Genomic DNA, 20,517 nt, shown 5'->3' on the forward strand with positions numbered 1-20,517 from the left:
GCAGGCCCCGTCCGCCAGGCCTGGCTCCCCCAGGCCCAGGTCTAAGTGGGCTGAGCGCGGCCCTGTCAGTGGCCGTCCCAGGTCCCAGTGCAGACTCGGTGCTTCCTCCCCCCGCCCCCCCCCCCCCCCCCGGAAGGGAGGCTGAGGGGCCTCAGGTTCCTGCCTCCTAAACCACAGGGGGATGGAGGCAGCGCGGGAGGCTGGGCCGTCCAAGGAGAGACCGTTGTGGGCAGCCTGTCTGGGGCCCCCACACGTGGAAATCTGCCCAAGGGGGAGGAACCCAGCTTAGCCCGATCCCCCCTCCCACCCCACCCCGCCCAAACCCCAGGACCGTCCTCACTTTTCTGATTGCGCAATGCCAGTGGGCAACTGGCCAAGCGAGGAAGGGGGTCAGAACTGGGGCAGGGTTCCTGTGGCCTGGGGAGCTCCAGCAGCTGTCTGGCAATCCCCCGCCCCCGGCGAGACCCAGCCGTGCCGGTGGGCGACCACGGAACTGGCCCCTCCTAAGCAGCTAGGCCTCAATAGTCTAGACAACTACCCCTCCTTCCCCTCCCCCACCCCCCGCCCCACCCCCGCCGAGTCCAAGGCCCGGAGGTCCCCGGGAGCGGCGGACTAAAGGCCCGAAGGCCCGAGCGGTGGGACAGCAGCCCCCTCGGTCCCCCCTACCCCGCCCCCCGCCCAGAACCCGCAGGGTGACCGCGCCCCGCCCCCGGGCGGACCGGGCGCGCAGGGGAGCGGACGGGAGGGGAGCGGATGGGAGGGGAGCGGAGGGCGGGCCGGGCGCACTGGAATGCGCGACGGCGCAGGAGGCAGGGGGCGGGCGCCGGACATGTGAGGGCACATCCCAAGAGCTGCCGCCCGGCGCGCAGACGGCCCAGGAAGAGCGGGCGAAAGAGCGAACGGGCTAGGGGGCTCTGGGGCCCGGGGCCGGGGCGGCGCGGAGCGGCGGCCAGGGCCGAGGCGGGGCCCGACAGGCACCAGGCGCGCCGGCCGGGCGGTGGGGAGAGCCGGCAGGGCGCAGCGCGGCCTGGCCGCGGCCCCGCGCGCGCCCATGACGGCGGCCGTGCTCCGGGAGGGCGTGCTGGAGAAGCGCAGCGGCGGGCTGCTGCAGCAGTGGAAGCGCAAGCGTTGCGTGCTCACCGAGCGCGGGCTGCAGCTCTTCGAGGCCAAGGGCGCGGGCGGCCGGCCCAAGGAGCTCAGCTTTGCCCGCATCAAGGCCGTGGAGTGCGTGGAGAGCACCGGCCGCCACACCTACTTCACGCTGGTGACCGAGGGCGGCGGTGAGATCGACTTCCGCTGCCCGCCGGAGGACCCGGGCTGGAACGCGCAGATCACCCTCGGCCTGGTCAAGTTCAAGAACCAGCAGGCCATCCAGACCGTGCGCGCCCGGCAAAGCCTCGGGGCCGGGGCGCTGGTGTCCTAGAGCGCTGGGGCGCGCCTGGCCTTCCCGAGGTCGGTCGTGTCAGGTGAGCCCCCGGGTCTGAGCCCCCCTCCTCTCTGGACCTCCTGTCGGCTTTTTCCCCTCCGGAGGAAATGGGGGCCCCCAACCTGCGTGCCCCCTCCAGGCTGGGCCGTACGAGGGCCAGCGGGAATAGAGAAACCTAGGGGAGCGCCCAGGAGTCCAGCCTGGAGCCAAGAGTCGGCCTCCCCCGGGCGCCGTCAGGGGGCCGGACTGTGACCTCCCTCTCCGGGCAGCCGGCCTCCAGAGGCTGGTTCTGCCCTGACTCCCGGAGGAGGCTGGCGGACAGGTCGCTGGGCCTCCACCCCTGCCAGGGCGGGGCTCCTGGGTTGAGGGAGCCGGGGTGGGGGTGGGACAGAAGGGGATGGGCTTGCCCCCACTTTCTGCTGGGATGACTCTTGCCCTGGAGTTTGAGCGGGGAACTGTGGCAGGAAGACTCCATCAGTGGCAGGGTGCTCAGGGTTGGGACGGTAACCAAGAAGCCACGGATCCCAGGGTGGGACTTTGGCAGAGTCTGGGCTGTACCTGGGACCTCCACTACCTGTGCTCAGGGGTGGGTCTGGGGGGTCCTAGGGCTGAGCTGTTTGGGAAACCAGGAGAGTTGGGAGGTTTGCAGGCAGGCCACTCTGCCAAGGGAGGTGGGCCTGTCCACCTGCCCCTGGTGTCCAGCATGTGGGCTGGGCAGAGAAGGGGGCTGGAGGAGGGGTTGGGGCCCTGGTGGTGGGTGGATCCGGCCACGATTTGTTGTTTGTGATGCCTTGATCTTCCTTGGGCCCTCGGGCAGGGGCAGGGGCAGGGGGCGGGCCTGTGGTCAGGAAAGCTTGGCAGGGACCAGGGGCAGAACCAGAAGCCCTGGCTCCCCCACCCAGGCCCTCTCCTGGGAACCAGGAGCAGGTTAAGGAAGGTCTAGTATGTCTGTCTTGGAGGAAACTGACATTCTCCTCCCCCCGGCCACGCTCTGGGACCGCGGCCCCCCCCCCCCCCCCGTCCCATCCCGCAGCTTCTCCCCGCTGCAGGTGGAGCCCAGCACCACCCCCACCCCAGCTGATGGCCTCTCAGTGAAGTGGGGGGCCCTGAGTGGCTGGTGACAGGCAGACCCGTGGCCTTTGAGCTGGTTCTCTTTGGTGCCCCTGGCCTCAGGGACCCGGAGGGGGCAGCTCCCTGCGGGGGTCACAGGGTGTTGTACTGACACCCCGTGTTCTCCTGAAATGCGGGAGCAGGTCCAGGGACCCTGGACAAACAGCTCCTGTGGACACGCTCCCCACCGCACCTGCTTCCGCCCTGACGGCTGTGCTTCCTCTCCAGCTTCCGGTCCCACTTTGGCTCTTGGGGCGTGACTGTGCTCCTGACTGTGCTCCGGGGGGGCGAGGCTGCAGCTGTGGACACCCCTGTGGAGGAGGCGTTGGAGTCACGGGTCAGCGGGAACCAGCGAGGAGGGGTCGGCCACGGGGGCGCTGAGGATGAGGAGTTGGCCCCGGGCGCTCAGGCTATGAGGACGTGCCCGCCCCGGGCCCAGCCTCTGAGGCCCGGCAGAGCCCTCGCCCGCTGTGGCCCTGGTGTCTCTTCTGCAGGCTGTCCGCCTCAGGCTTGGTGCCGTGCCTGCAGGAGGGTGGCCCCCTAGGGGCACTGAGCCAGTGCCTCAGGACTCAAGAGGCCCGCCTGGGGCCCACGAGATGAACCCCCCAGGCTCAGCTCTGGATTCACCTCGGTGGGGGTAGCTGATGGGCCCGAGACCCACTCTTGGGGTCGTCTGCTGCTTGGGTCCTTTTCGGGACCCCCACTCCTCCAGGCCTCTCTTTGCACACTTCTTCCCCCCTCCTGTCCATCTTCCCCGCACTGCTGTGCCAGGCCTGGAGGTGGTGGGGTGGGTAGAGGCTCAACCATTACCATTTCACGCCTGTCCCAGAATCTGATGCCCTGCAGAGGGCAGTGACCACGCTGTTCTCTGAGTGAGACAAAGACCTGGTATTGGGAACATCTCTCTCCTCGCCTCTAGTTTCCCACGCTAAACCCCATCCTGAAGTCTCCAGCCTGGGGAGGCAGAGACCCTGCAGTCCAGAGAACACGGCCTCAGAGGTGCTGGAAGTGGGACCATGGGGCCTGCACGGGCCGCTGTGGGCCTCTGCTGTCCTCCTGGGAGGCGGCTGAGTCTCCCCGGCAGGGCTCGTCCCTTCATCACTCACACACTTGGGCCTGCTCCGCTGACATCACGTCTTCTCCGCGCAATGGTTTAAAAGGAATCGTTTCAGCAAAAGAGAAATGGAGGTAGAGACAGCACTGCCCTGAGTGACACAGAGACTGCCCATTGGCTGATCCACATCCGGCCTGCCCTGTTGCGGTGTGGCGGCTTCAGAGTCCGATGGGGCAGGAAGATCGAGTGTCTGCTGCAGGAGTCTGGAAGCTGCTTCCAACCCTCTTGCTCCCCGCAGGCTTCTCCTCCCACCCGGTCACGACCCCTGTCCTTTGTCCCCGTCCCCCAGAGCCCTCTGCAGCTTCTCGTTTCTCCATATGTGAACCTCATCTTACAATCGAATAAGAACTTAAAGGTACAAAGGCATTTTTACAGATGCCTCATTTGTGGTCTCAGGTTGTCCACCCAGTCCACGATGCAAATAAGCACCCTCGCCCGTGCCAGCTCACGCGCTGTGCTCAGTCGGTGATGTCTGCTGGGAGCCTCGGGAGAAAGGTGTGGAGGCTGATGGCTGTCTGTGTGTGGGTGGAGAGCGAGAGAGATTGGTGTTGCCACTACGTCCTGGACTCAAGCTATGTGAGTGGCTTGGCTTCATCCTGCTGTAAAACAGCAGGTTCTAAGATAGATCCTTGCTCTTTCCAGCAAACCGAGGGAGGTGTCCAGACACTCAGAAATGGGAGTGTGTTTGTGATCAGATGGGATCAGGGTGTGGGACACACTCGTCTGGCAAACATGAGCCTCTCGCAGGCAGGCCCTGGGGGAGTGGAGACGGAGCACCTGGTCTGAGCTGAGTCCAGGGGGCGAGCAGTTGCTGCTGTGCCCTTGAGAGGCAGGTGCAGTGGGGGGTGTCCTCAGCAGAGCCGGTGAGGGGATCATCCCGGGAGGCTGGCTGTGCAGGGTAGTGAGGGGCACGGCCGGTGTGGGGTGGTTTCAGCTCCTGGCGCTCCCTGCTTTTGGGGAACACCGCCCTGTTGGTTCCAAGTATGCTTTGGTTCCTGTCCAAGCCCACTTGGGCTGCTCACTTTGCTGGGAGATCCCGGCCCCTCTGAAAGGTGTGCTGCTGCGGGCCCCAGCACCGGGGATGCTGGAGCAGCTGGTGGGTGAGTGGAAGAGAAGCACTAGGAACCCTGGAGGGCATGGGGCTCAGACCTTCCTGGGGCGTCTGCTGGGGAAGAAGTTCTCCCTGGGATCAGGGGTAACCTCACGCTCTGCCAAGGGGAGGAGCCTGGGCCCTGTGCCCACCCCTGGGAGTGCTCAGCTGGACCACTGAGTGGGGTCAGGGCCTCCCGGGGGCAATGAGAGGCCCGGCCATGCCCTACAGACAGGCACGGGGTGGAAAAACCTCGCTCACAGGAGGCCTGGGTGGGGCCCTCGCCACTCTGCTTGCCCGGCCGCTGTGGCCTCATCCCTGCCAAGCCCTGAGTCATCAGTGGGAAAGTGAGGCAGGGCGAGTCCTGGCAGGCGGGGGCAGGGGGCCCTGTTCAGGTGAGAAGGGTGGGGCGGAGGCGCCGACAAGAACCAGCCTGTGGCGGGGACTGGGGGTGGCAGCAGGGAGCCTCTGGAAGCGGGGGTCTGCAGCAGGGGGAGCGGGCATTGCACGCTGACCTGGAGGCCCTCTCCCAGAGCTGGGGGTGCAGAGGTGCCTTGGTCGTGGGGCCAGCAGGCCTCGTGCAGGGGCCCTGGCAGACCCTGGCCCACTGTGCACCTCGCTGCAGGAGTCCGGGGTGCCCCTCCCGGCTGCCGGAGTGTACCGCCTGGGACGCGGCTCACCCTCCTGATCGGAACCTGGTGCCTGGAAGACGTCCCAGCTCCCTGGAGGCGCGCCCTGCACCGTCAGGCATCTCCTGCCCATCCCCACACTCCCAGCCGGGACCCCTGCGCAGGACAGGCGGGGGCCCTTGTACCCCCACTGCCCCCAGCCCTGGGGACTCTCCCTGCTCCATCCAGACCGCAGAGCTGCTCTGCTCCTCAGCCATGGCCCCCGTCACCGCCTGGGGTGGCCACTCCCGCTGTTCATACGCGCCACTGTCCTGAGTCCCTGGGACTCAGTAGGTGCCTTGTCATCATGACGGTGACTGAGCTGACTCCACGGGCCCACGTCAGCACAAGGAGTCATCCAGCCACGGAGGCTGTGGATTCAGAAACAGGTTATGTGACCTACTAGGCATCCCAGCAGCTAACCGGGGGTGGGCCCTGCGTGTGTGCCCTGAATCCACAGCAGATGAGTCCTTCTTGTGGGGTTACGGGCTAGTGGCTGGGGAGAGGGGCTCGCAGGCGGGCGGTGAGGGTGAGAGCGGAGGCCGGGGCCTGAGAAGGGGCGTCGGGGGGCTTGTGCGGAGGGCGCTCATGGACAGAGGCTGCAGCCAGGCCTTGACACAGCGCTGGGTCCAACTCCAGGAGGGGACCAGCAAGGGGCCCCTCAGCTTGGAAGGGTCTGTGTGAGCCTGCAGGGGCAGCCCTGGGCAGGACCCCCTGGAGCAGCAGAGGGGCCCGGGGCAGGGCAGTGCATGTCCTGTATTGGCCCGAATGCTCCATCTCATGACCTGGGCACAGGGCCCATCCTGGGGGTGAGGCCTGGGCTCCGCTGGCGGACCCCGTGCTGCGCAGCCTGGCCCTGAGACCCACAGGGGGGCCACCTGCTACCGGAGTGAGCGGGGACCCCCCTGGTTTCCACATTGGAACGCCGCAGGCCCGGGCCCTTGGGCCGTCAGTTACCCCCCTCCCACACTGCCCAGGGTCAGGAAGCCTGGCGCCCCCTTTCCTGATTCCAGCTGTCAGGCCTGCCCTTGGCCTGGGGCCCTGGGAAGGGCACCCTGCAGAGTCCTGGGCTGTGAGCTGCGGGGTAGGGGCACCGTCACCCCTGCTCCGCCAGCAGAGCATCCTGCGTCCTCAGGACACACAGACTCCTGGCTGCAGGGAGGAGGGGGTGTCTCCAGGCTCCCCAGTCAGCTCTGCCTCCGCTTCATCAGTGCCGAGCCCGCCCCCCCGATTCTGCCTCCCAAGGTCAGGGAATGCAGGGGAGACGTAGCTGGGCCAGAGGTGCAGAGCACGGGTGCAGCAGAGAGCACAGAGGAGGTGCTGACTCGGGGCCCCTGGCCTGGTCCCTGCTTCTCCCTCCAGGCAAGGGGGAACCTGTTGCAAACTGCTGTTCTTATACATAATCCTTTATTTTATTACAGACATCCATTCATTGAGGCAAATGTGAAAGGACAGAAAGTTATAAAGAAGGAAACAGACATCACCTTGGTGTTCCCATCTTTCAGAGATAACCTTTGTTAGCATCTCGTGGTATTTCCCTCTACCTTTACTCCTGTGTAAATATATGTAATACTTATCACATGATTTGTAATATGTAATTACTTTTCACACACAGGGTCATACTGTGTGTATTCTATATCTTCATTTTTAATGTATAAATCCACTGAGTTATGAGACCATGACATTAAGTATTTTAATGCCTGTGTGTTTATGGTCTACTGTTGTTTATTTGCCATCCAGCCCCTCATTACTTGGACAACCCCACATCTTTTTTGTTTTTATCTCTGTGTATATAAGCATGCAATGAACATTTGCCTATTTGAATCTCTCTGTGTCTCTGGATGTTTCTTTCTGAGAATATTCTTTTTTAATTTAAATTTTCTTTTTTTTTTAAAAATTGAAGTGCATGAAGTGCATTCTCTTTTAAAAAATTACGTTTCAGGTGTAAAATATAGTGACTCACAGTTTTCAAAAGTCACACTCCATTTATAGTTACTATGAAATACTGGCTCTATCCCTTGTACGTATATCCTTGTAGCTTATTTATTTTATGCATAATAGTTCCATCCTCTTAACCCCCTTCCCCTGTATCAACCCGTCTTCCTCCCTGGTAACCAGCTGTCTATTCTCTGTTTCCGTGAGTCTGCTCCTTTTCTGTTACGTTTGCTAGTTTGTTGTGTTTTCTAGATTCCATATGTAAGAGGCATCACAATATATTCTTTAGAAGAATCGTGACGCGCCATGGCTGGGCCCTCATGAGAGCCGGGGAGTGTGGGCATGCTGCTTGAGGAGGCTGGAGGTCGCAGGAGACGGAGAGAGGGGTGGTGGGAGCTGGGGGGCAGGAGGGGACACGGGTGAGGGGCTGGTGCGGAAGCACCGTTGTGGGCCGGGTCTGGAGCCACACGAGCAGGCGTACGGGCAGCAGCTGGAGCCCGAGCCCTGATCACAGTCCCGAGTGCAAACCCCGCCCGTGTCTGCTTTCTGACATGGTCTGCCTCCTGGATCGCCGTGAGACGTGTGGAGAGAGTGCCTGTAAAGAGGACAGCATTCGAGGTGCACAGGCCATCTGCGGGCATAGCCCCGTGGTCACTCTCCACCAGCACTGCTAACCAGGCCCCTCTCCAGAGGCCCAGAGCCCTGCGAGCTCACAAACACACGCACGCACACACACACACATGCACACACAGGCACTCACATGCACGTACACACGCACACACATGCACAAGCGTGTGCACACACGCATAAGCACGTGCACACACATGCATATACACAGACACACACAACAGACACACACACACATGTGGAAACCCCTTGGCTCTGGCTTCCTGCCCACCCCCGTGCTCTCCTTGAGCCCCCTGCTCCTCCAAGAGTCAGCTCGGGAGCGCCGCTGGCGGGCAGACCCCATGCAGCCCCGCTGGTCTCTGCCTCCGAGGGGCTCGTGTGGACCCTGCCCCTCAAGAGTGACTGGCCTGGAGACCAGACGGATGTCTCACCCACACACAGTGAGGGCTCTTGAAGGCCTGAGTGTCCATCTTGCTCACTGCCTCCACTCATCCTAGCTTCTTTTTAAGTTTTATTATTTATTTTTAAATGTTTTTGTTTTTTGCTCATGTTATGTGGCCTGTGGGATCCTAGTTCCCTGACCAGGAATCAAACCTATGCCCCCTGCATTGGGAGCCTGGACTTTTTAACCACAGGACCGCCAGTGACATCCCTCTTCCTGCCTGCTTTTGAAGGAATCGCTGTGTTGGGCAGGTCTGCCTCGCAGGACTGAGCATGGCCAACAAGCTGGGCCCCGGCGACAATCACGTACATTTGGAAGCAGATCCCTCGTGGTTGGACCTTCAGATGAGAGCCCCTTCTGGCCGACATCCTGACCACTGTCCTGCGATGCCCTGGGGCAGAGGCCCAGCCAGGCACGTCCAGGCCTCCAGCCGTTGGAGGCTGAGACGACACCTGTGCCTGGTGCTCTGGGGAGGCCTGGCCTTGCTGCTGCGGCCGCCCCCACCTGAAGCAGTCAGGCCAGCCTCACGTGTGCCCACCTCGGCATCTCCCTGAGGGCCCCCTTTCCCAGGCACCCCTGTGGGAGGCCCAGGCTGTGTGTGGGGCATCCAGCTGTAGCGAGGGGCTCTCCTTGTCCCCGAGAGCAGCATCTCCTCACAGTGCGGGCGTGGCAGCCCCCCAGAAGGAAAGGCTGTCACCCCACCAGCCCACCCCATCCACGGGGACTGCTGGGTCGCAGGCCCGTCCTGCACACACAACCCCGTCCAGGCTGACGGGCCCTGGACTGGGCCTGCGCTTACATGTATGATGCAAACGGCCCCAGCGTCATTTACTGGGGGACTTAAAACAGCCCACCCTTCCCCCTAGCAGGACCCCTGGGCACGCAGGCCTCCGCTTCAGTTGTTAGCAGCACCCAAGAGGCCTTTGTTCAGAGCTGGACTCTGCCAGTGCTGGGAGGGAGCACCTGGCCCAGCCTGTTTACTCAGCTCCTCCTCAGCAGACGGTGGGTGTCCGGGGGGGTGGGCCTGTTTATCTTTGGCAGACATTAAGTCCTGGATGAATGGCCAGGTGAGGCCGAAGGCTTCCAGCTGTCCAGTCACCCCTCTCCACCTCTGCTGACGCTGGCTCCCTTGGGAAAGTTACAATGGTTCAAAGGACATCGCTCACCTTGGGGACCGTGGTCAGTGGTCTCCAAGGACTGGACTGGGAGGGGAGGCTGCCCACCGCGCAGGGACCAGACTTAGGACTTCCCGCTGTGTGCAGGTGCACGGCGTCACGGGGTTCTGTCCCTGCAGCCTCGTTTGGTCTCCCCACTGCTGGGAGCAGAGAGGATCCGTCTCTGCAGAGAGAGAAGCGGAGACTCAGAGATGCTAGTCGCTTGCTCAAAGTCACACGGCGCTGACCTGCTGTGGGGTCTGCGCCCAGGTCTGTGGGCTGGGAACTGGCTGGGGCGGGGCTGGAGGCCCGCAGGAGGGACCGCGACATGCATTGCGAGGGGCGCCCGAGCAAAGGTTCGGGCGTTTATGCCCCTGCCTGGGAGACTTGGGGTGATGGGGGTGCTGTCACTGCGTTTTACTGAAGGCTGATGAGGGTGGGGCTCTGCCAGGTGTGTGGGAAGAACTGTAAATAATTCAGTAATAAAGCGGGAAGGCTGCATTAACTGCCTGGGCCCTTGTGGGGTGTACACATCCGCTGAGTCCTGGCCCCAGCCTTGCGGGCTGATCTGGGATGTGAGGCGGCTGTGGGCCCTGACCTGCCACCCCAGCACCCCGAGAGGAAGACAAGAGTCCCAGAGAGACTCCTCCTGGGACGGACCGCCAGCGGATGAGCAGCTCCTGTGCGCCCTCGCCATCTCCTTCCTCCCCGGGCCCTGGGGATATTCGGAAGTTCAGCTCTCGGGTGGACCAGGCTGGGTGCTCACACTGGGGCCAACGCTTGGTGGGTCACCTGGGGGTCTCGGGAGCAGGGTGGCACTGGGCAGCGAGCTGGGAGCGGGGGGCTGGCTCCTGGCGGGGCTCGAGGTGGCCTCTTTTGACCTGAATGGGGGAGATGCTGAGCGTCTAGCCCTCCCCCTTGGCCCTCGCCGTGGCCTTGGGTGCAGAGGGCACTCTGCAGATGAGAAGGCAGAGCTCAGAGAGGCTACCCTGGGATTCACAGCAGTGCCGGTGTGGGGACAGGACCTGGGGTGCGTGTCTGAGTGTGTCCAGAAGCTGCCAGAGGGTGGGGCCGGAGTCCCAGAGCACTCCCCTCCCACCCACGCTCACCTCTGTCTGCTTCCCTGCCACCCCCACCCCGCCAGAGTCCACCCCTGGGGCCTAACTGAGCCTGCAGCACCTCAAGGCGGGGCCAGGGCCCCAGCCAGACGGCCGCGTTTACTCAGCTTTTCCTTGACATTCCACACACGCGAGCACTTGGCTGGTGCCCGGAATGCTCTTTTTCGGAACAATCTGTCTTTCAGGGCGCCTGCTCAATCTCCCCATTGTCCTTCCCTTTCCTGGGCCTCTCAGGCGGGGGGGGGACCAGCGTCAGGGAGGGAGGTGCCCCTGCTGCCCCAGTCTGCAGGCACCATGGAGGTGCCAGGGCTGGGCGGGTGGCAGCGGCCTCAGGGCCTCTTCTGACCTAGTCACTTCTCCCCATTGTGTTCTCAGGTCCCGGTGGAGCAAACCAGGGGAGGGGAGAGTCCACAGTGCAGGTGATCGGGCGCTCCGTGAAGAGGGTGCTGTTCCCAGTCCAGGGCCGGGGCTCAGCCCTGCACTGCCCCCAGTAGCTGTGTGGCCTTGGGTGATTCAGCATCCTCTCTGGACCAGCTCCAAATCCAGGCTCTGCCCCTCGCTGGTCAGGTGCCAGCTGTTTACCCTGATGAGCCTGTTTCTTGACCCATAAAATGGGCTGAGTAACAGTCACTCCTCATTATCTGTATTTGCAAAGCGGCCCACTTGCTAAAATGTATGTATCACCCCCAGTCAGCACTCGTGGGGCTTTTGTGCCAGGTGGGTGAGAACTGCGAGACCCCTGTAGGCCCCACTCCCCGCAGAGCTTCCGCAAGGTGACAGCTGCCTTCTGGTTTCCATCTCATGCTGCAAACAAGCGTTTGATGCCATGCTTCTTGCGTATTTGTGCTTTTGTGGGTGACTCCAGCATTTAAGATGGCCCCGAAGTTGGTGCTGTAGGGCTGTCTGCTGTCCTAAGCATGAAGAAGCCGGGACATGTTTGATGGAGAAAATACGTGTTACATGAGCTTCATTTGGGTGTGAGTTCTCAGGCTGTTGGCCCCGAGTTCAACGTCAATGAGCCAACGGCACGTATCGGATAGGGTGTGTGTAAACAGAAACACGCATAAAGAAGGTGGTGTACTGACAAGCTGGTGCCCCGGGGACCCCAGCCCTGAGTCCTGTGTGCCACGGCTCTGGGTTTGCCAGGTCACATTTTCTGATGATGAAACAGAACCTTGAATGATGAGTCAGCGGCACTCATCACACAGGCTCCGGTGGCTCTGAAGTTCACCTGTGTGCAGCTGGCCGGTAGCTCTGGTGGTTGTTACTGGTCCACAGGTCTGTCTCCTGACCGCTCAGCCTCCCGAGGGTCAAGTGCCTTGAGGTGGGACCCGTGCCCTCCAAAGTGCACACAGGGCGTCATGGCCAGACTGGCTGGGGCCTGGGGCGTCTGGCCGGCACTCGCTCTGCCTGGTCCCCTGCGAGGCTCTCGGAGCCCTGGACGCCTGCACTCCTCGGATGTCTCCTCCGGGGGCTGGAGATGCCAGACCCCGGCTCACAGGCGAGCTTGGAGTCCAGGGGCTGCATGAGCCGGCCGGGGCTCACTCCCGTTGAGAGACGGCAGTGCTCTCGAGACGCAGGGCCGCACCTGCTCACTCTGGGGAGACGAGGGCTTCGGGGTCCCTGTGGAACCCTGAGGACAGCCGCTCCCGCGCGGGTCAGGTGGCAGGGCTCACGGCTCAGCCGTCCACCTGCTGACCCTGCCCCTTGCCGGCCATCTGGGGGCCGAGTCGCCAGCCCCCTCCCATGGCGCGGTGCACTCCTCTGTGCGCCTTGTGTCCTCTGATGAGTTTAATCTGGTCAAATTAATAGTCTTTAGGTAATTGGACTCTGTAGACACTTTTCACAACTGAGCCAGAGTCGTGTATTATGAATGGCGCTCCCTGTTTCTCCCACTTCGGTTTCCTCTGACGCTTAGGTTTGCCTTGTTTGTGCGTGCTTGGTCGCCTGTGTGTCCACGATGCAATGAGCCTCCGTTTTCGCCGTTGGCAGAGAGTGCTCAGGACCTCAGAACGCAGAGTCCCTTCCTCCCCTCCCCCTTTCCTTTCCTTCCACCCCCAGCACCCCCACTCTAACCTGCGTGGGTCCTGCTGGACCTGGGAACCTTCTTTCTCGCTGTCCCGGGAGACACCCTTCACCTCTGCCTGGCACCCAGCCCTCCCCTTCTGCAGGATGTTCATTCAGTGAAACCCGGGCTCCAGGAGCTTCTTGAGAAAAGAGACACAAGACTCTGAAGCTTCACATATTTATTTAAACACACCTACACATGAAAAGATGCTCAACATTGCTCATTATTAGAGGAATGCAAATGAAAACTACAGTGAGATATCACCTCACACCAGTCAGAACAGCTGTCACCAAAGTCTACAAACAATAAATGCTGGAGCGGGTATGGAGAAAAGGGAACGCTCTAGCACTGTTGGTGGAAATGTAAATTGATATAGCCGCTATGGAAGACGGTATGGAGGTTCCTTAAAAAACTAGGAATAGGAATAAAACCACCACATGACCCAGCAATCCCACTCCTAGGCATATACCCTGAGGAAACCAAAATCGAAAGAGACACATGTATCCCATTGTTCCCTGTAGCACTATTTACAATAGCTAGAACATGGAAGCAACCTAGATGTCCATCGACAGATAGATGGATAAAGAAGTTATGGTACATATACACAATGAAATATTACTCAGCTAGAAAAAGGAACACATTTGAGTTAGTCCTGATGAGGAGGATGAACCTAGAAGCTATTATACACAGTGAAGTGAGTCAGAAAGAGAAAGATAAATACTGTATTCTAACACATACATACAGAATCTAGAAAAATAGTACTGAAGAATTTACTTACAGGGCAGCAATGGAGAAACGGACAGAGAGAATAGACTTATGGACAGGGGGAGAGGGGAGGAGAGGGTGAGACGTACGGAGAGAGTAACGTGGAGACTTGCATCACCATATGTAAAATAGACAGCCAACAGGAATTTGCTGTATGGCTCAGGAAACTCAAACAGGCTCTGAATCACCCTAGAGGGGAGGGATGGGGAGGGAGATGGGAGGAGGTTCAAAAGGGAGGGAACACACGTACACCTATGGCTGATTCATGTTGGGGTTTGACAGAAAACAGCCAAATTCTGTAAAGCAATTATCCTTCAATAAAAAATAAATTAAAAAAAAAATCTTTCCTCCACCCTCACGGTCAGTTGATAGTTTGGCTGGTCACCTGTGTCTTTCTAGTTGGAAATCATTATCCCATAGGATTTTGAAGACATTTTCTCTTGTATTCTGGTTTCTGGTACTGCTACTGAGAAGCCTGAGGCGACTAAAGTTTTTGCATGTGACCACATTTCTCTCTGAATTCTTTCGGGCCGTGGGGTTGCTAAAGGGTTGGACACGACTCAGCAGCTAAACAATAAACAGCAACGTTTCTCTCTGGAGCTGGGCTGCTGGTCCTCAGCATTTTGGTACTTGTGAAGCTGGGAGCTTGAGTCCTAGAGGTGTGGCTCAGGGTCTTTCATAACTGACTCTTCTGCTCTCTGAGGTGCCAAGGCCCCCAGGTATAAAGTGTTGGGCCCCGATGGTCCTTCAACTTTCTTATTTTCCCTGACCAGTTTCTCTTTGTGCTTTCTGAAAGATTTCTTCAACCTTCCCACCCAGTGCTTCTATGGAATGCTTTGTTGTTGCTATCGTATTGTTAACTTCTGAGAGTTCTTTTTATTTCCAGAATGTTCCTTTTCTTCTCTCTATAGCATTCTCCCCCATTCCATGGACACGGTATCTCCTCTCTCTCTATCAGTTTTGGAAGTTTTGCTCTGTTCCTTGCATTTTGTGTTTTCTCCAGATTACTTTTGGGTGTTTCAGTTCTCTTTCACAGTAGATGTTGTTGGGAAAAAGTTGCACAACATGAAAGTTTCAAGTTAAGTTTCCTTTGGGGCAAAATCAGGACTGGAGACAGCACTTCAGAGAGTTCTGAGAAACTGCTCCGAGGAGGCGAGGGTAGGAGCCAGGTTATACGGGAGTTTTGCAATAAAGGACAGGTAGTCTGAACATCAAAATTTATTGTTAATTAAAGAAACCAGATATCCCAAGTTAAGGAATGCAGGGCTTTTCTACATGTGGGAAGACGTAGGAGACTGGGCTCACTGAAACTCCTTTGATATGTACCTCACCTATCTGGGGTCAGTATCTTGTATATTTTTTTAATTAAAAAATTATTGATTTATTTTTGACTGTGCCAGGTCTTCCTTGCTTTGCTCAGGCTTTCTCCCGTTGTGGAGGTCAGAGGCTACTCTGTTTCTGTGCAGGGTGTCTCACTGCGGGACTTTGCTTGTTGGAGAAGCTCTGGCTCTGGAGCGTGGGCGCGGGAGCTGTGGTGCACAGGGGCCTGTCTTGGACCAGGGGCGGACCCATGTCCCTGCATTGAGGACAGAAGAGAGGTGGATTGTGGTCCCCTGCACTGCCGGGGGAGTTCTGCGCAGTGTCCTCGCATCCTGAGCTTCCTCCAGGCTCACCGTGGGGTGGCTGCAGCTGGCGGCTGCTGGTCGGCAGTGTTCCTTCCTCCCTGCGTCCCTCAGGGCTTGCCAGCTCGCCGTCTGCAGAGGCTGCAATCCCTGGTGATGTGACATCCTGGTTTGTTGATATGGCAGAGATATTCTGTTTCTCAGTTTTCCTCTGGCATGCGGTGGTCCCCACTGTGCATTTACAGATAGGACCTGGAAGCATGCAAAGGCCGTCGGAAGCTCGGGGTTGCGGCTGGGGCTGGAGGCCCTCAGCCTCTCTGCAGCCCCCAGACATCAGTGCTTCCTGGAGATGGCCCCCTTTCCCAGGTCAGAATTTTTCATCTCCTTCTGGGCCCATCTGAGGCTGGCTGCCCGCGTGTCCAGAACAGAAGTGGGGGGTCACCCTCCATCTGTAAGCTTCGCTCCATCCTGGGTCCCGGTATGACGCCCATGCTCTTGACTGAACCTGTGTCCATGACTGCTGTCCTCCCGCCTGCCATCTAGGCCCCTGCTGACCTCACCCTGCCCACGTCCATCTCTTTCTCCTCCTCTGATTTCTGTCCCCCTTCCCTTTGCACGCCTGACCCTTGGGGTTCCCCCTCCCCCTCTCCTGTCCCCACACCCCGCCCATCTCCAGGCACCGAGTCCCCTGAGCTTTGCACCAGGACATCCACCCCTCCCTCAGCTGCCGGACAGGCCCCGGCCCGTCCCCCGAGCGTCCCAGGCGCCATCTCTCCAGGGTGGACCCTTTCAGCTGTGCTGTTGACTGAGCCAGAGAATCAGTCTAGACTCTTTCTTCCTCCCTGCGGCCTCTGCCCTCACCCCCAACGCACACCAGTCAGCGGCTGGAGCTGGAGATCATCCTCCCGATGGCCTCTTGGGTCTGTCTTCCTCACAAAAAATGTTGCCTGACATTCCTGTGACAGCATGTTCCTCTAGCCAGCGGCTGCTGCAGCGGTTACTCCTATGGGGCACCCCCAGGGCCCAGGTCGCTGACCCGGCTAGCTGAGATGCATGTCTCAGGAGTAATGGCAACGAGCAAGGATGCTTATATCTTTCCATTCATAGAAAGGCAATAGTCCTTGACTTGAAATGTCTGGTTTCTCTGATTAGCAGGAACCTTTTGATGTTCAACTACAAGTTTTTGGGTTTTGGGGTTTTTTCCCCAAGAAACATTTCTTTGTATGCTGGCTCCTCTGCTACTTCTTCAGAGCAATTCTTTGGCACTCTCTGAGTGGCTGTCTCCCGGACTGTAACCCTCAGTTGTTTGTTGTGTTTTAATCACTAAGTTGTGTCCGACTCTTTTGCAACCCCAAGGACTATAGCCCGCCAGGCTCCTCTGTCCATGGGATTCTCCAGGCAATAATACTGGAGTGGGTTGCCATTTCCTCCTCCAGGGGACCTTCTCGACCCAGGGACCGAACCCACATCTTCTGCATTGGCAAGCAGATTCTTTGCCACTGAGCCACCTGGGAAGCCCAACCTTCAAGGTCCCCAAATAAAACAACTCGCAACACAGAGGTGGCGTGTTTCTCTTCAGCTGGACTCTCCTCTGTTCCACAGCACAGCTGCTCCCTCCCCAGTAGCTGCTTTCCTATTACTGTTATTATTGTACTGTTGGGATTCCCTGGTGCCTAAGAGGTAAAAGAATCTGCCTGCAATGCAGAAGACACAGGAAACATGGGTTTGACCCCTGGGTCAGGAAGATCCCCTGGAGAAGGAAATGGCAACCCACTCCAGTATTCTTGCCTTGGAAATCCCATGGACAGAGGAGCCTGGGGGGGCTACAGTCCGTGGGGTCACAAAGAGTTGGACACGATTGAGGAACTGAGCATGTTGTATTGAATGTGATTTATATTATATTCACATTTTGCTATATTTGCTTATTATTATTATTACTGTGACTGCCTCTGAACTGGTCCCTTGGTCTCCAATTCTTCCACCCTCGGGTCCAGGTTTATCCTGCAGCCTGCATGAACTTTCTCAAATGCACACCTTCCTGCGTTACACTTTTGGGTTACTCTGGGTTACAGCACTTTGACGGACCTCTGCTGACTGCACAGAGTTCAGGCTCCTTGGCACGTGGGTGCACACCAGGTTTTGCGACTTGCAATCACCCTACAGCCTCTCCCAGCCCACCTCCTGCTTGGCCCCAGCCTAGTCCTCTACACTCTAGCGAGAGCAAACTGCCGGTAGTCCTAGCTGCCCCACAAGTCTTCCTGCCGCTGTCTGTGTCTGTCTCAGACACAGACACAGACACCTTGGGTCTGTAATGCCCTTTCTCCTTGGCTGCCTGATGAACTCCTTTCTATATTTCCTAATGAGCTAAGTTTCCTCTCAGGATTCATCACACCACGTTAGTTTTTTCATAAACCACACACGTTATTTCAATTGTTTTGGGAGTTTTTAATATATTCATGTGAACAACAAAGCAGTAGGGGAAGACTTCCCGTCTGTCTAGATTTTAGTCTGAATTGTGATGCGTTCATGTTTATCGAAGTCGGAGAGAGGATGACAGCTGTTTGTAGCAAGTGTGTGTCTCACGTGGACCCCCTGAATTATTGAGGTGATTGTCCATGGGGAAAGGTGTCGGTGAGAATGAATACCATTTTGTCACAGATTCTGAAATGCCATGGTTCCCTGGCCTCCATGAGGGCTCCGGGAACCTTAGTATCCTCGATGTAGAAGCAGCAGGAATTCTCTTCCCCTTCTTTCTCCTTGGGTGTCAGGAACCGACCCCCACACCGCCCTGCTCAGCATCGCCCTCTGCTGCTGGCTTCCCCTGCAGCCCTTTCTCAGCGTCACCCCTGACCCCAGCCGGGCGCAGGGCTCCCGCACTCCCTGAAGGACTAGGAGTCCCTGGGGACACGCCACTGGTTCAGAGCCCTTGTGTATCCTGGAGTGGGTTTCAGAGGGTCGCAGAGCCTCCCACTCGATGTGCATGTGAAAGGGATGATTTCCAAATGACGTGTGTGCAAGTTACAGATTTCAAAAGTTTTCAGTGAAAGTTCTAAGCCCCCCAAAGTGAAGAACCCCTTAACCACTTAGAGCCTTAGGAGGACTTTGAGATTCAGGGACCCGACTTTAAAGAAGATAAACTGCTGTCAAAGCAGCGACATGGGGGTCACGGTGACTGCATTGCAAGACTTCTGCCAGATGAGCTGTGTTTGTCCTCTCTGGGTCTAGTGCTGAGACGGGCCCAGCCCACCTGGGTGGACAGGTGTGCGCAGCAGGGAAGGTTCACAGGCGAAGGGTTTGGGCCAGATTGAGGATGGCTGACTGTATAGCAGCAGGGTGGGCTGGGTGGATGGAGAGAAGGCGCTCAGGTACTGGTCTGTGGGCCACGAATGAGGCACACACACACTTTCCAAGAGTTAGAATTTGGACAGAGTTTTCTCACCCAAAAATCTGAAATAAAATCCCAGTTTCATAGGATTCCTTCTCCAAGTCTCCCTAACTTGTCATTTCAGGGGCATTTTATGAAACCACAAAGCCACAAAATTCCCGGATTACCAATGGCCAGTCCACACTGTATAACTTGGATATTAAAGAATTTCCTGGGCCTTCCCTGGTGATCCAGTGGTTAAGACTTTGCCTTCCAGTGTAGGGGATGTAGGTTGGATCCCTAGTTGGAGACCTGGGATCCCACATACCTCATGGCCCAAAAACCAAAACAGAAAACAGAAGCAATGTTGTAACAAATTCAATAAAGACTTTTAAAATGGTCCACATCAAAAAACTTTTTAAAAATAATTTCTTGATTATTCCTGCTTCTGGTTGCCACTTGACAGGATTAAAAATCACACTTCACATTTTTATTGATCATTTTGTTTTTTTATCTTTATTTTATAGATAAAGTAAATTAGCCAAGATAATAGTATTAATAATCTACTAAAAACAGAATAGTAGTTCTGAGGGGGAGGGATAAGTGAGGAGTTTGGGGTTAAAATATGCAGACACTGTATATAAAATGGATAGCCAACAAGGACCTACTGTGTCACACAGGGAACCATACTCAGTATTTTGTAATAACCGGTAACGGAAGACAATGTGAAAAAAGAATATATAGGTATCTCTCTCTCTCTCTCTCTGAATCTCTTTCCTATACACTGGAAACATACAACATTGTAAATCGTCTACATTTCAATAAAAAATTTTAAAAAAGAGTAGTGGTTCTCACACTTTTGGGTCTCAAGAACTCTTTATGAGATTTACTGAGGACTCTAAAAACCTTTTGTTTGTTGGTCATGATTACCAATATTTACCATATTAGAAATGGAAATGGAAAAAATTAATATTGATTAATTTCCATAATAATTATACAAATAAGCCCATGTGACATTTTTTATATAAGCCCAGATAAGTTTACATAACAAGACTGTACAACATAAAATATTTTATTTATGTTATAGAGGCGTGGCAGGCAGGGAGGAGGTGCTCGCCTGTCACCGGCAGGCCCTCTGTCTGCCTTGGCACCACGTCCCGTGGGCGCTCCTGGCCTCGGCGTGGGTGCGGGGTGCAGGGCGGCACAGCTCAGTGCCACATCAACAAAGGCACAGCTGCCCTGCGCTGCCCCTCTCCTTTCTGAGCTCCTCGTTGGAGGGACAGCAGTTCGCCCCTGTGTCAAGGGTAGTGAGAGGCAGGACTGCCCGCCCCAGGAGAGGGGGCGGCTGCGGCCTGGACGCTTGGGAGCCAGAGCTTGAGTGCGCAGCTCCCATCCGACCTTGCCTGGGGCCGCGGGCTCCCCAGGGACCAGCGGGACCTCCTGAGCCCAGAGCTGATCTTCTGCACCGTCTTTGGTCAGAAGGCTCCTCTCCAAGTTCGCATCTGTCTACTCACTGACCCCATGAGCACTGATTAAGGACCTACTGTGTGTCAGGCACTGTGTCCACTCATTGACCCCAGGAGCATGGATTAAGGACCTACTGTGTGTCAGGCACTGTGTCCACTCATTGACCCCAGGAGCATGGATTAAGGACCTACTGTGTGTCAGGCACTGTGTCCACTCATTGACCGCACGAGCATGGATTAAGGACCTACTGTGTGTCAGGCACTGTGTCCACTCATTGACCCCAGGAGCATGGATTAAGGACCTACTGTGTGTCAGGCACTGTGTCCACTCATTGACCCCAGGAGCATGGATTAAGGACCTACTGTGTGTCAGGCACTGTGTCCACTCATTGACCCCACGAGCATGGATTAAGCACCTACTGTGTGTCAGGCACTGTGCCGGGTGTTGAGCATACGACCAGGAGTAGCACGTGGAGTTGACACTCAGTTTTCTCTGGACGAGTCGGTAGATGACCTCTGTGTTGTGGGTCACGTGCAGGGAAAGAAGG

General features: G+C 57.5%; 2 protein-coding genes across 3 annotated transcripts; both read left to right on the forward strand.

The window, feature by feature from the left end:
• Positions 1-768: 768 nt before the first annotated feature.
• PHLDA3 (pleckstrin homology like domain family A member 3) lies at positions 769-4,016 on the forward strand. 2 transcript variants are annotated; one of them, XM_043923165.1, is made up of 2 exons: positions 769-1,452; positions 2,765-4,016. In XM_043923165.1, the coding sequence occupies exon 1, from the start codon at positions 1,052-1,054 to the stop codon at positions 1,421-1,423; it is 372 nt and encodes a 123-aa protein (XP_043779100.1). In that variant the 5' UTR covers positions 769-1,051; the 3' UTR covers positions 1,424-1,452; positions 2,765-4,016. The 2 variants fall into 2 exon arrangements, with proteins under 2 accessions (XP_043779100.1, XP_043779099.1); XM_043923164.1 differs by having other exon boundaries at positions 779-1,466.
• A 102-nt stretch (positions 4,017-4,118) lies between these two features.
• Positions 4,119-7,233, forward strand: LOC122707486. Its single transcript, XM_043922945.1, has 4 exons — positions 4,119-4,226; positions 4,585-4,750; positions 5,144-5,797; positions 6,830-7,233. Exons 1-4 carry the CDS (start codon positions 4,119-4,121, stop codon positions 6,853-6,855), a joined length of 954 nt encoding a protein of 317 aa, XP_043778880.1. The 3' UTR covers positions 6,856-7,233.
• The last annotated feature ends 13,284 nt before the right edge of the window (positions 7,234-20,517 follow it).

This window comes from Cervus elaphus, chromosome 14 (assembly GCF_910594005.1).
Source record: "Cervus elaphus chromosome 14, mCerEla1.1, whole genome shotgun sequence".
NCBI lineage: Eukaryota > Metazoa > Chordata > Mammalia > Artiodactyla > Cervidae > Cervus > Cervus elaphus.